This window comes from Podospora bellae-mahoneyi, assembly GCF_035222275.1.
Source record: "Podospora bellae-mahoneyi strain CBS 112042 chromosome 1 map unlocalized CBS112042p_1, whole genome shotgun sequence".
NCBI lineage: Eukaryota > Fungi > Ascomycota > Sordariomycetes > Sordariales > Podosporaceae > Podospora > Podospora bellae-mahoneyi.
The window spans coordinates 2,771,605-2,786,808 of NW_026946359.1; the positions used below are offsets into that span (position 1 = coordinate 2,771,605).

The window sequence follows — 15,204 nt, forward strand, 5'->3', positions numbered from 1 at the left end:
GACGAAAAGAGAATGGTATCATGAATTCCTTATCGGAAAACCAGCTCCTAAGACTGTTCGGTTGGCAAGAGACATTCCGACCCTTAACACCCCAGCCACGCTCATATAGATCATAATCTAGAGTCGATATGATTTCTCTCTCTGTCTCTGGAAATGGAAGCCCTCCAACTCCCCAGCCCTCAGTCCGGACTGGGTAGCCTTGATTCGTACGGACTCTATTCATCACCGATCTTCTCGAGCTTGCCCATCTCACGCTTCTCCCCAGCCTCGCCAATTAACCGGACACGGTCCAGTCTCACCTTCTCGCTGTCACCGTCCCCGTCCACCACAAACAACACCAGGCTGTTGATGTTCTGAAACTTCACATATCGTAAACTGATGTTGGCTGTGCCATCCGGGTTCCAATCCTTCTCCGAGAGCTCGATGACCTGCGTGGCACTCATGTCCTCGGCCTCGTCAAACCCGAGGTTATGCGACTTGTTGGTAAACAGCTTGATGGTTTTGGGTCGCATGGGAGCTTCGTCATCGTCATCATCAGAGGGAGGCAATGAGGTGATCTGGAGATGGTCAGGTCAGTAGGATGCTCCTCTGTGCTGCGTTGGTTCCAGGCGAACGCACCTGAAGAGTGTGTAGCTTAATCATGGCCTGGAAAGGCAAAAAGAGCATCAGCTGCTCATCCGTGTCACTTTCCACCCAGTCCTTTGTAGCACTCTTTTGCCCTGACAGCGCACTTGGCCTGGACTTGTCAAGCAGAGTGCGCACACCCTCTGGGCCAGACTCAACGTTCAGAAGCTCGCAACGGTTGATCTCGATCTGATCTGTGATATCAGTGTAGCCGCGAGGCAGCTCCGCACCTCTCCAGGTCGCACCGCTACTGCTTGACCCTCCGGCGGCTCCTCCAGGGTTCTCGATAGCCTCTTGAAAATGCCCGCGGATGGTCTCAAGCATGCCCGAGAGCTTCTGCACATCTGCCCCTTTCACCCGGGAGGTAATCTGGCCATTTCGGAAATAGATAAAGGTTGGCAGAGAGGTGACGTTGTAGGCCTGGGCAATGTCCTTTTGGGTGTCGGTGTTGACCTTGATGAAGGCCAAGACGTTTTCGTGCGAGAGCTCCTTGGACGCCTTCTCGAAGATGGGCTTGATCGCCTTGCAAGGGCCACACCAGTCGGCATAGACTACAGAAACAAACGCCAGCTTCTTAGCAAGAGTTCGGGGTGCTAGATAGCATGAGGGTGGCCCATGTTGGGGCATCGACGCGACAGAACACTTACAGTCTGCGACAACCAAAGCATTGGTTTGCAAGATGGTTTGGAACTGCGCTGAGGAGGTAACCTCTATCGGCTTGGAGTCGTGTGTTGACGACATGGCGGGCGACGAAAATTATTTCCCCGGCGCTTTCGCGAAGGTTTTCGATAGGGTACGGCGAGATGGTGTCGGGCGAGAACCTATGTAATAAGTGTTGTCGATAGTTGATGGTCGATGGAAGAGTGCCCGGCGATGACAACAGAGCTCTGCCCCACGAAGAGACCCCTGCAAGGAACCAGCTGGTGGGGGCCTAACCCTGAAGTGTCTTAGCGCGGGGTTCAGCTCTTGGCAGCTCTCTCGGAAACCCAGAGACCATCCGATGATGTTGAACAGAAAATTCTCTTTCTTGAACATTCCACATGTCTCATTCAGCTGAGCAATACACAAAAGCTTCCTAGACAACGCTACATAATACAGGAAAAACAAGTGTCGACATTGGTGTCTATCAGTCTGTATGGCATCACGGGTAGCTAACCGTCGAACCAGGCTTGTCAACGGCCAACTGTTCAACGACGACAACAACTACATTGTCACCGGTGTGGATTTATGTCAATAAAGACGTCGAATTTCAGCAAGCAGTCTTCACCGTATCAATAGAAATATCTACATAATAGGACTCATCTCGCCTCTCTTTTTGGCAAAGTGCAGTTCGAATGAGACATGCGTCACAAGGGTTCGTTCTGGTTCCAAGCAGGGAAACCCATGGGTCACACAAACTACGTCATAAGACCACGCTCATGAGCACCTCCTCAAGATGCCCGACCCAGCACCCCGACAAGGTCTATGAAGGGGCAGATGATCCGCGAGATTCCATTATTAGTAGTATTTTTCTCTTCCCGTTGCCATCTGGTCTTTTCATCTCAACACCAGACAATCTTCCCTCACACAAAACCTTGTGTGCTTCGGGTTCTTGACTAGGCGATTTAAGCAACAGTCTACGGCTCTAGTGCCGTTGCTGTGTCCTGCCATCGTTTCTAGGGACTGATCAATATCTACATAACATTCCCCCCTTCCAATTAACTCACCCTCGGAATCGACGTTACCTGGTAAACCGAATCCTATCTCCACCAGCCTCAGGTCTCTCTATCTAACACGATCTCCAGTCTCTATCCATTACTATCTATCACCGCCACAACATCCACCACTCGCCCGTCATGGCCCTCTACGAACGCGACAAATCCCGCCACAAGAAGTACCTCTACCTCGACCCGCCTCGCCCCGGCCTCCACGAGCGCCGCCGCAAAGTAACCACCATCGTCCCGGCCCGGGTACCCACCCCTCCCCCCCCCGTTGTCCTCCAACCTCTTCCTCCCCCCCCTCCCACTCCGGTTGTCCTTCAACCCCTCCCCCCTCCCCCCCCAGTAGTCGTGGAACCATGCCCTCCCCCTCCCCCTCCACCCCCGGCCCCAATAGAGGAAGACGACACAATCGACGTCATAGCCGTAGACGTCGACCCCTCCGAAACGTCCAAATCTTCCAAATCCCGCAAATCCCGCCGCAAAAGGCGTTCCCACTCCCCTCGCAGGGAAACTCGCGAAAGGGAGGTGATCATCGAGCGGGAACGGCTTGTCCCTTATGAGGTTCACGTGCCTTACCCTGTTGATAGGGAGCGGATTGTTGAGGTGGAGGTTCCGGTTCCTTACCCGGTGGAGAGGGAGAAGGTTGTTGAGGTGGAGGTGCCGATGCCGTATCCGGTTGAGAAGGAGAAGGTGGTGGAGGTGGAGGTGCCGGTGCCGTATGAGGTTCAGGTGCCGGTGCCGTATGAGGTCAAGGTGCCGGTTCCGATGCTGCCGGCGCCGAGGACGCCGAGCCCGCCGTTGAGGAAGAGGGAGACGTATAGGTATGTTGAGGGGTTGGAGAGTAAGATTCCGATGAGGGAGGTCAGGGGGGTGGAGGGGTTGGAGAATAGGAGGCCGGAGAGTGGGATTAGGGGGGTGGAGGGGTTGGAGAGTAGGATTCCGATGAGGGAGGTGAGAGGGGTGGAAGGATTGGATAGGAGGGGGCCGGAGAGTGGGATTAGGGGGGTGGAGGGACTTGAAAGTAAGAGGCCGGAGAGTGGTATTAGAGGTGTGGATGGATTGGAAAATCGGAGACCGGAGAGTGGAATCAGAGGCGTGGATGGATTAGAAAATCGGAGGCCGGAGAGTGGAATCAGGGGCGTGGATGGCTTGGAAAGTCGGAGGCCGGAGAGTGGAATCAGAGGTGTCGAGGGGCTTGAAAGCAAGGTCCCTACTGGAGGTATCAGAGGAGTTGAAGGGCTGGAGAATCATGTTCCTAAGGGAGGTATCAGAGGAGTAGAAGGAACCGAGAGCAGAGTCCCTAGGGAAAGCATTAGGGGTGTGGACGGATTGGAAAGCAGGGTTCCTACTGGTGGTATTCGGGGTGTGGAGGGTATGGAGAGCAGAGTGCCACGTGAAAGTATTAGGGGCGTTGAGGGTATGGAGAGCAGAGTACCGCGAGACAGTATTAGAGGTGTTGAAGGCATGGAAAGCAGGGTACCAAGAGATAGTATCAGGGGCGTCGAAGGCATGGAAAGTAGGGTTCCTCGGGACAGCATCAGGGGTGTCGAAGGAATGGAAAGCAGAGTCCCCAGAGATAGCATTCGCGGCGTCGAGGGTATGGATAGCAGAGTGCCTCGAAGCAGTGTGAGAAGGCTGAACAGGATGAGGGATAGGAGCTGCGATAGTCAGAGCTCTGTGGATGAGAGGGACAGGGTGAGGATTACAGTTGCGGAGAGGGAGCGGGAGAGGATAAGAAGGGAGAGTTCAGTGTCGAGTGTGGGAGGCAGGGAGTACAGGCACGAACGTCGTGGTGGATGTGATTGCCACCACTACTATGGCCATGGTCGACACGGGCCTGATTGCGAGCATATCCATATTCACAGCAGAGAGAGGATTTATGAGAGAGACAGGAATAGCGACGTCAGTCTCATGAGGGAGGAGTCTCGAGGACGGTATGGGGATTTTAGATGTTGAACAAGGATGGACGTGTTATGAGTTATGAGTGTTTTCCTTTGGGTTGGAATTTGGCTGTCTATACACAAGGGCCCGGAAATGCTTTTGTATATGAGATACGACATGACGTACTTTATGATGCTATCTTAATGACAGTAACGACCGCTTCCTAGGTACCGATATATTTAATATACCCAAAAGCTTAGTCGTCAATGTTCTTCGGGAATATGTCTCTGCTGTTGTTAAGATCAAGATTAGTGAACTGACCAGTTGGTGTAAGAGCTCATCAGAAAAGGTTGATGGATCTACCAAGCTCGCGGACGACTGAAATGAGAAGCATGTTTGGCAACCAGAGCTGCAAATATCATGACTGGAAAGTTAATATCATACAGGCTTGGAGAGAATACTCGAAAAGCACAAGCCGCATCCATGTGATAGACTTGCCGACACTGGTCTTACCGGGCCCAATAGTTTGACGAGCTTGTGGGTGTGGATGCCTGTTGTTATGTTTTGCAGAATCATAATTGACCTTCTTCCTATGGGATGAGTTATGATCTCACGGTGATGAAGAGTGTAAATAATGAGCCAACGGAGGCAGGAAAAAACCAGTTCCTCTTGGAAGACATGCTTCAGTCGAAATCAAGGCTAAAACGGGCCGTCCTACAGAGTATGTTTGCTTGATGGTGTTCTTATAGCGATAGGAGGTCCCACCCTGAACTGTTCTGAGCCTCACCCTAGAAAGGAGTTTGAGAATGCAAGGTAAATGAATATACAGGATGGTACAGGCATATTTGTCGCGCTCTACAAAATTGAAGCACGCGATCACGCGATGGAAGTGGGCTAGGCCGCGCAGTTGACGCGCTTGCACGTGATTAGAGCCCCTACTCCGAACCATTCCTGGCAATTTTTGGTGCCGATCAACCGCACAGGCCAGCATCCTGAAACGATGCATGAGACTTGACACAACCACGCTTCCATCCATTCCTTGCATCTGGGCCGCTGATGTTTCAGGCCTTTTTCTCCTCAGGACACCATATTAATTACGGCATTGATGCCACGGGAGAATCTAGTGCTTGACTCGGTCTCGTGCTCGCAGCCGCGGACTTGCGAGCTTGCCAGGTCTTGACTGACTGACGGACAGATAAGCGCAGACGGCGACATCCAGACCATTTAAGGCCATCTTGCCGCCTCTCGCACCCAGATGCGAGTCAGATCGGGTTCGGAGATATTAGATGCCTTTACCAAATGAAAAGCCGACTTCAGCCCGGTTCAGTCATCAAACATAGATCTTCAGTTGGGTTCTGTATCAGTGGCCGTCTGATTCCTCAGAATCGGATCATTCTCCATGAATTACCCAAAGCCAGATCCTGAATGCATTTCCCCAGCCTGGACAACAATCTCTTGGGATGCAAGATTCGGACGATGAACGCATCGGCAAGCTTTGGGCCGGCCACCGGGTCAGCAAGTTGGAACATCAAGGCCTTGATCTACGGCCACGAACGGTTTCCAGAAGGCCTCCAGAATATAAAAAGCAACACCGGCGATTGTTTGAAACCTCGATACAATGAACGCTGAAGATCATTGCAGACTCTGAAGCTGTTTGTTCGCAGGTGGCTGATCGTTCGTGTCACTGACCAGAGATCTCTTGCAGCCATGTCAGCCCAAGAAACAAGACCAGGAACCCAACGCGGCCTGATCTCTCAGCCTCGAGTGTTTCTTTTGGATGTGTCAATCCAAGCTTGGGAGGTGAGGCTGGCTGGACTGTGATGTTGTATTTCAGGGGGCTCTAGCCGCGAGAGGCAAACCAATCAGAGCTCATCACGGGCTTCCAAGTCCATGTGAGAAAACAACCACGGCATGCGAAACTTGCACCGAATGAAGAATGACTTGCAGAAACAAATCGATTCCATCGGGGCATCCAATTGCGGTTCGAAACCGTTACGCCAGCTGAGAAAGTTGTTGATTGCGACATGTTGACGAGGACAAAGATGCTCCAGCCAATTCAGCGATGCCACATCACGCACGTAACCCAACCTGCCATCGCAAGGTCAATCCTTGCCCGGCCTTCCTGTTCTCTCGACGGCCGTTGGCCGATTGAGACGGGCACGAAGCTCCGAAAAGGGGGGATAATCTGCGAGCTTTCCCGTCCTCCAGCATCGACAAAAGTTGGAACTTGCTCACCGCCATTCACAAGACGACAGACACCTGCCATCCCAAGTGGTTGACCAAGATTCGTCAAATTGCGATGGAAAATGCAAGGTGCTGTTGGGGATCTTATTGGATGCCGTTTGCGTGTGTGAAATCCGGGTTTTGTGGAGCCTTTGACCGGAGGATAACCGTGGCTGCCCGTGCAGCCGTGGGGGAAACGGAGCACCAGCCGGGCCAAATAACCTCCACCGTGCCGAACTCCGGATGCCGTCATCATGAGCCCGCGAAGCTATGGAGAGTTCTGACGACTTACTTTACAAATATATGTGAAGGTTTTGTTGAAGAACGTTGAGCTGTATGCTTTGATTCGAGGCCTCACTGGCGAATGATATCCACGGAGCAGGTTCCGATGACCATCGAAGAGCCTACCTACCCAAGAGATCCGGCATTCATGTTCATAGGGTGTCATTAGAAAACAGGATCCTGGATATTCTCTCACAACAACCCCAAAACATCAGGTCATGTTGATGGTCAAGTCTCCATTCCCATTTCCCAGTTATGGATCTGATCATGCCCAGCAGCATAGCAAGGAGTTGTAAATGCCAACCAACACTATCAACTCATGTGGCCAGGTGGTCAGGATAACCAGGATGTACAGCTTGCGCGCTCACTGTGTGTGACAGAGGCCTCTGCCAGCAGGCGCCAAAGTGACAACTTTGTTTCCATAATCGGTGGTGTGCGGTATCTAAATGTTGACGGGTCCTACGGCTAGAAAGACTGCCGATGACATTTTGACGATGATATGCAGTTGGGACGCAGGCTTTCAATACTTTCAAACCCCGTCTTTGCCGCAAGCGTGCCGCCTTGTCAAAGTTCTTGTCAAGGGCTGGCAGAAGGACTTGTTAAACTTCTGGCTTGTGATGTACCTGCAGAAGCCGCAAGGGATTACAATTGGACTCCTGCATGATACATTTGTCGCTAAAACTAGCGTTGTTGAGAGTGAATGTGGGGTTGCCGTTAGAGGGGCATCACGACGACAGTCCACATTGATGGGGCATGGCGGATTGGTAGGACGGAGATTGGTCCCTTTTGAGATGCTGGTTTATTACCACCTTGCTCTCACATGCGATGTTGAAGTCAGCGGGCAGCAGGAAGATGAGTGAGACGGTGATATACCTAAACAAACCAGACTTAAACGTCATTCGGAGTTGAGTTAACAAAAAGGCTTAACTGAGCCTCGGTAACACTTGCGGGTGTTGAGGCGGCGGCGAGCGGAACGGCCAAAACTGCAACCTTGTTCCTTGAATCAAATATTGGCCGGGGTTCTGGGCGGGAGGGTTGAGATGTTGCGGGGAGGCGAGGGTCGATTGCAACCCCTCGAGAAAACATTCAACGGTCATCACGCAAATCCCGTCTTTTGAGTCGAGCATCATCAAGACCTGAGATGTCTGGATGACACTCTGGATGACACTCGCGGGCCCGTTTTCGGAGGCAGAAATCATGATATAAAAACCACAAAACTTTAAGCCAGCCAGAGTCTGCGGCCCGGCTAATATCATGTTTCAGAGACACAAATACCAGACCTTGAGGTCTAAGTTGTAGGAGGATTGAATAGCGAGGTCCTTCATTGCGGACGCTGCCACCCACCATATCAAGAGCAGCGTTGTCCATGGCGTGTACACACCAGATATCCGATCTATAGAGGCATTCAAAAGAGGCGCCGGTTGAGCTGGAGCCAAGGACCCAAGGTAAGCGGTTCCTCTGGCCGGAGATTAGGACAAGCACTCGTGATCTTATCAAGGACCCCAGCCCAGAGCGTGGTGGAGGGGTCAGGAAGTCTGGGGTTCGGGATTTAGGGGCAGGAGTGGAGCGCCAGCAGCCGCAGGTGCCACGGCAAGCGCCAGAGTGAGGCCAGAGCTCTGCGGGTTGCAGCACTCGCCGTCCTGCCGTGCGATCCAATTTTGAATTCTGACAAAGCCCGCCTGTCGTCCGCGGGGGGCACACACACACACACACACACACATGAAGTGGCTGTCTGGACCCTTTCTCGTCTCGGTTCCGGTTCCAGTTTCTAGTTCCAGTTCCAGTTCCAGTTCCAGTTCCAGTTCCAGGAGCTCTCTTTTAGACGCAAAGCCTCTGATTCACGACTCGTACGCCGCAGGTTGGGCTGAGCAAGAGCCTTCTGTCCCTGGTGCCAGTGTCACCACTCACCACCACCAAGCGACGCCCAGCGGACTGGACACCTGAGCCTCTAGCGCGCGCCGGCCGGGATCTTTGCCAGGTGCATTTCCTGCAAGAGCACGAGCACCAGGGGGGGAAGGGGATCCCTTTTCTCTCTCTCCAGGACTGCCTACTGCATATCCTTCATCTTTTTTTCATGGTCGTCCGTTGACCACCAACCGACTCCCATTGCACGGCGTCGACCCGTGCTACCATCGCCGTCACTTGCAGTTGCTGCGCGCGCCTCCCCTCGATTCCCGGCAGCGGCAACACAGGCGACAGTCCTGGCTACTGAATCGAATTTAATCTATGCGACGTTGATCAGGGTCTCCCAGGCAGCTCGAAACCACGGCGAGTTGTCCTGCGTCTTGTTGACGGGACCCCCCTTTCACTTCTCCGACCAATTGGCCAAGGCCTCGACCTGTCTGTCGCTGAGCGGACCATGTCACAGCTCGACCACGACCAACATCACCACCACCCCGACGGCCGCTCTTCTGTGGCCTCAACTCCACCCCGATCTATGGACTCTTCTTTCCAGGACAGCCCTACTATTGGGAGAACACAAGTACTGACCCACGGCTACTCGTCCAATAGCCCATCTTCCTCGCCCTTGTCGGCGGCGAACCCTAGGTACGACAGTGCCCTCGTTGTCTACTGCTTCCTTTTTTTCGAATCACTCGCCTGCTTTTGAGTTTGTTTGGTTGTTGCGTTGTCTCTTTCACATCGTTTCTTTCTTCTTGTGCCCATTGGCTCTCCTTGATGCCTAGACTGGGTTGGGGACGGGCTTGTTTTTGGTCTTCTCTGCATTTTCTTTTGTTCGGGCATCTTCCTCTCCACAGACTGGGTCTGCAGCTCGCATGTAGCCAGTCGACGTTGACAAAGGGCGAATCAATCCTCGTGGTTGGAGGAGCTTGACATTGGCATTGCCGGCTCCAGAGACACAGCTTGACGCCAACCGCGGGCTAGTCTGGCGTTTATGCTGCTGTGGTGCAACTATTCGTGCCAGGTGCTGCAGTGTCCACAAAATACTGATCCAATCTCTTTGATCGATACAGGTCCAGGCCGAAACCCGCACCGAGCCCGTTGCACTCGAGCAGCGTTGTTTCTCCGCCCACGAGTCCCGGCCCAACGAGAGCCGAGTTCCCATCTGCAGCCTCCGTCCCACAGATTGTAACGACGGCCCCCGAGGACCGCCAGGCGCAGGCATCCGAGAAAACATACTTTAACAGTGACTCCTCGGGTAGCACCACCCCAGAGGAGAGAAGTCCAGGGTTCGTGACAATGGAGACCTCTCATGCCCACACCCCGCGCTCCTGGCGCCAAAGACTGTTGCCACACATGATTCCACGCCAGCGTGCTAACCATCCACCCACCAGACCGGCTCCCTCTTCCTCTCAGCAATTTCCGAATGAGGCGCGCAGTGCCTCCGACCCCGTCGTAGCCGCCAAGGGCCCCTCAGGAGGACTTACTCAAAGCCAGTCTACACCCTCGATCATGGCCGGTCCGTCGAGCGTGCGGGCAGAGCCCGCCAAGGGTCCAGCGAGAAACTCTTCCATGGATTCCGCCATTTCTCAAATTTCATCGAGGTCGACTCCGAATAAGACGCCGCAGGACGCTGCTGGGTCGACGGATATTGCACACCTAATCAAGACGGCCGGCAGTGCCGAAGCGGTCATTCAGTATTTGTTGAAGGAAAAACAGTCCCAATCGCAACAAAATTCGCAGTTATGGCGGCTTGTCGACAAGCAAAGGGCCATGATTCTGGGCCTTAATAAGGATCTGGAGCGGGCGTTGAAGGACAAAGAAAAGTACAGGAAAAAGCTGAAGGAAGTTTTAGGTGACGCAGAAGCACCGTTTGTCCCGGCCGTTCCAGCGGCGAGCTCCATGCAAGGGCCAGCCAGACACGAAACCGGCGAAGCGAGTGCCATTCCAAAGGAGCGGGTGTTGGAAGTTCCTGCGTCACCAGGCTTGGACGCCCCAAAGCATTCGCCGATTGATGTTTCGATGGCCCCGTACCCAATCACTCCGCCCGCCGATCAAATGACTTTGCTTCTGCCGCCATCAACCGTTGGCGACTTGCTTGACCCGTCTCATTCGATGCCAAAGGCAAGCGAGCACGCCCTCGACCAATACGACCACGAGGCCCAAGAAAGAGAAGCCGAAGAGGCTGCTAAGGAGACAACCGACGATCAAGTTGACTTGCGCATCAACCTCGATTTACCGCCCTCTCGTCAGACACCCCGAGAACCCCCCAAGATGCCCCCGCCAAAATTGCCTGTCGGATTGCCAGATCGGTCGCCCAAGCCGGAAGACGGCGTCTCGAAGTTCCCGTTACCCCCTGCCCCACCGCCACGGAAACCCCCTCCGGCACCGCTCCAATTGAAAAATATGAATCCAACGCCGGCGATAGTTGCGCCGGAGGAGGCTGAGACCGATACAGATTACGACGATATACTAGAAGTAGATGAGATTCCGCATCATGAACGGAGAGGACGCCGAAGGACACGAGAGGAGGACGAGCGAGACCGTGAGATCATGGCCCAAAAGGAGGCCGAGATGCGCAGCTTGTCCAAGAAGAGCAAAAAGAGCAGCAGTCGGAAGAATACACCAGAAGAGGAGCCACCACTTCCCGCGGAGATGCCCGAGATGCCCGCGAGCCCTAGGTTAGTTCAAACTACCAAGGTGCTCCCACCTCGGGAACCAGCGTCTCTGGCTGGTGTTCTCAGTGGGAACTCGGATTCTCTGGCACCGCCCATGGCATTGATGAGCCCTGGTCTTCCCGCGAGCCCAAGGCCGATGCCTCTGAAGTCACCAGTTACTTCGCCACCGCTCTCGCCCTTGGGGATTTCAACATTTGCCGGAGCACCTTTATCTCCTCGACCACCACGTGCGCCCATCCCACTCCCTCCCAATACCCCTCTATACTCACCAGGACCTGTAGGAGAACCATTAGCGCTCAAATCACCAAGGCCGCTTCTCATCGTCAAGCAAGAGGCCCAAATCAGTGGTGAAGCGAGCCCAACCAGTTCTACCATGGATAGCCCTCTAGAAAGAACCAAGATTTTCAAGGGCTTTGTGACGGAGGAGTACCCAGACCTCCTGCTTCCACCCAACGCCCTTCCTCACATCACTCTCAAGGTTGCATCTTCGCGGATGAAACCTTCGAGGGCCAGTCTGCTTTCTTTGACGCAGCTCGAAGAGGACCCCGTTTTCACACTGGCGGTTTCGTCAAGGGCTGATGGTGGTGAGCTGTGGCGGGTTGAGAAAGACACTGCGTCACTTGCGAAGCTGGACTCGAGGCTTAAGCAATGTCCCGCATTTACTGCCAAGACTCCAGACAGATCTCTTTTCAGCGGTCATGCCCCTGCCAAACTTGATGCTCGGCGGGTGGCCCTGAATCAATATCTGGAGGAATTGCTCAACACGCCCCTGGATACCACCACAGCACTCGAGTTGTGCAAGTATCTCTCTTCCAACACTTTGCCACCCAACGCAGATGAGACTGGAAGCTCGAGAAGTGACGCCAATCCCGAATCACAACGCACTGGGCCAGGCGGCAGACCTTTCCGGACTGGGTATTTAACCAAGCGAGGCAAGAACTTTGGCGGTTGGAAAGCCCGGTATTTTATTCTTGACGGGCCACTACTCAAGTACTATGAGACACCAGGCGGTGCACACTTGGGTACAGTAAAACTCCAAAAGGCTCAGATTGGAAAGCAATCTCATCACAACAACGACGGTTCCCCCGCTCGTCCCAAAGACGATGAGGCTGAGAACCAGTACCGCCATGCTTTTCTGATTTTGGAACGGAAAAAGAAAGACCCCAACAGCACCACGAGGCATGTTTTGTGCGCTGAGAGTGATCTGGAGCGTGATCAATGGGTCGATGCTTTGCTTCGCTGGGTGGATTATGAGGATCCAGAGGACGAGGATAACGCGAAGAAGGAACACCCTCACGATCGACACTCGGCACACGCCGACCGTGCCAACGCCTCGAAGAAGAAGGGTCAAGGCAAGCAGAATTCGATTGCTGAAGATAAGCTCATCGGAGTCAGCTATGAGGCCACGAGGCAAGGCGATTCTCCCCAAGGCGTGCCTATCAAGGGTGCGCCATCCGGGCAAGATCACGAATCGACTCACAGCCAGTCGACGTCATCTTCGTACACGATCTCTGGACCTCGGGATCCCCAGATGATGACATCTTCTGAATCGTGGGGCAACAAGCTTGCCATGGCCACTCAACAGCTTAGCCAGGAGGAGAAGAAGGCGAGGAAACGCAGCTTTTTCGGATTCGGTCCCAAGGCCAGAAACTCCGGTGATGGACAAGATTCAATTTTTGGTAGTGACGGTGGCAGCATTGCCAACGGACAGACTGGCAACGGGTACAACGGCCCTGTGCGCCAGGTATTTGGTGCCAGTCTTGCCGAGGCCGTGCGCTACTGTGCCCCAGCTGACGTTCGGGTACCGCTCCCTGCTGTCGTCTACAGATGCATCCAATATTTGGAGCACAAGAATGCCACCTCTGAGGAGGGCATCTTCCGTCTTAGCGGGTCCAGCGTCGTCATCAAGCAGCTCAAGGAACGTTTCAATACCGAGGGCGACATTAATCTGGTGACCGATCCGCAGTATTACGATATTCACGCGGTTGCGTCTCTGCTCAAGCTCTACCTCCGCGAGCTTCCGATTACGATCCTGACAAACGACCTGCGTCTGGAGTTCATCGCCACCATAGAAATCACGAACCAGAAGCAGAAGCATGCTCTTTTGGCCGAGCTTGTGGATCGTCTCCCTCAAGCCAACGCTGCTCTTCTGAAGTATTTAATTTCGTTCTTGATCAAGATCATTAACAATGCCAGTGTCAACAAGATGACAGTGCGAAACGTCGGCATTGTTTTCTCCCCGACCTTGAACATCCCCGCTCCTATCTTTGCAGCTTTCTTGCAGAACTTTGAGCCCATCTTTGGCGTCGACCCTACTGAATATGAGCTGCCTACTACTGAACCCGACAATCTTCAGCCTCAACCGCGCCGCCCATCACTCCCATCCTCCTTCACCTCGGATGCGCCACGGCGTCCTTCGGATCCAAGGCCGTCAACCTCGCACAGTGATTCCCCTCACAGACACCGTTTAATGGAGTCATTGGATAGTCTGCCAAACAGGAGCACGCCCACGCCACCTCCCCTGTCGATGCAGCAAATGGCACAGATGAATGCTGCGACAATGCACTCGAGGAGCACGCCCACCCCTCCACCTCAGCGCCCGGGTGTGGTGTACGAGCCCCAGCTCATGGCGCCACCCCAGCAACAGCAGCAAGGGGGTCACTTTCCCATGAGGCCAGCGTACGAAGGCAGTTTCAATGCGCCCCCTCCCAACTTTGACCCTATGCAGATGCAGCATCCAGGGGCGTTGAGGCCATCACCGGGTTATGACAGGCCGGTGTATGAGAGCGGATTGTCGCCAGCGCCGTACGAGCAGTCTTATAAAAATAGGAGGGAGAGCTCGATGTTTATGGGTAGTTTGAATCAGCAGCCGAGTAAGAGTCGGTTGAGAGAGTGATTTTTGGAGGTTTCAAAACAGTTAATATTTTTTGGCGATTCTGGGTTTATATTTGGGGTCAGATGTATAGGGGGGGGCCTGTTTGGATTGTTTTTGTTGCTGTTTTTTTTTTCTTTTTTTTTTCTTTTTTTTTGGAAAGATTTCGCTTGCAAGATACCAATTTTTTATTTTTTCGTCAAGTTGTTGGAGATTCTGTTTTTTTGGAATCAAGTTGGTTTGGGTTGTATTTGAGAGAGGTACGCTGGCAGTAAATATCGCCACGGCATCCTTTGCGGTCGTCATTCTTCTCTCCCTTCTTTTCGGCCAACTACTCAGTTGGTCGAACTAACTCAGTTGGCCGAAAAGAAGGGAGAGATGACCACTGCAAAGGATGCCGTGGCGATATTTGCTGTCCGCGTACCTCTCTCAGATATCTACTGCCAACGTACTTTTATATATTATATATTATGAAGCGAACATTGAATGGGGGAATAGCGGGGCGGGAGGGGTATGTATACAGTAATGTTGATGTTATTAAAAGTTTTACAAAAGTTGAGGACTTGAACTGAGGTACCTAGGGGAGAGTTTGGTTTGTGATTTTGAGTATTCCGATTTGTGGTTTTGTATACCTAGGGGAATGAATTAGTTGCCTTGGTGGTATGTATGTATGGTTGGAAAAGGTGTGGAGGAGATACCCAAGGGTTTGCTTGTTCTCTGGTGGTGTGGATAGTTGCTGTGTTTGTGTCGTCTTTTTACAATGGAAGAACGATGATAGTATCTATCTGGTTGCTGCTATAAACCGTTCTCGATCAGAAAATGAAGAGAAAAAAGTTTGATATCAAAAGCGATGTAGGTTTTTCATTAATTGTATGACTTTTGAACCCACCCCCTTTCAGCTTCCTGGTTTTGTTTAAGCTGTTATTATCTATCCCCTCCGCTTTACATCCTCTACTGAATAGCATTTTGAACATACCACATGAAGGCATAAATCACAACTCCCTACCATATCCCACCCCACCCCCAAAAACAACAAATGAACTGA

General features: G+C 52.9%; 3 protein-coding genes across 3 annotated transcripts; 2 read left to right on the plus strand and 1 right to left on the minus strand.

Moving 5' to 3' along the window:
* Positions 1-50: 50 nt before the first annotated feature.
* On the minus strand, positions 51-1,910 carry txl1 (Thioredoxin-like protein 1). Its single transcript, XM_062874132.1, has 3 exons — positions 1,272-1,910; positions 619-1,175; positions 51-557 (listed from the first exon to the last, which is right to left on the minus strand). Exons 1-3 carry the CDS (start codon positions 1,363-1,365, stop codon positions 216-218), a joined length of 993 nt encoding a protein of 330 aa, XP_062737242.1. The 5' UTR covers positions 1,366-1,910; the 3' UTR covers positions 51-215.
* A 549-nt stretch (positions 1,911-2,459) lies between these two features.
* Positions 2,460-4,280, plus strand: QC761_108510 (uncharacterized protein; the record flags this gene model as incomplete). Its single annotated transcript, XM_062874133.1, has 1 exon — positions 2,460-4,280. The coding sequence occupies one exon, from the start codon at positions 2,460-2,462 to the stop codon at positions 4,278-4,280; it is 1,821 nt and encodes a 606-aa protein (XP_062737243.1).
* Positions 4,281-8,505: 4,225 nt separating this feature from the next.
* BEM3 (Rho GTPase activating protein) lies at positions 8,506-14,183 on the plus strand (the record flags this gene model as incomplete). Its single annotated transcript, XM_062874134.1, has 4 exons — positions 8,506-9,257; positions 9,683-9,898; positions 10,004-11,514; positions 11,569-14,183. Exons 1-4 carry the CDS (start codon positions 9,070-9,072, stop codon positions 14,181-14,183), a joined length of 4,530 nt encoding a protein of 1,509 aa, XP_062737244.1. The 5' UTR covers positions 8,506-9,069.
* Positions 14,184-15,204: the final 1,021 nt, after the last annotated feature.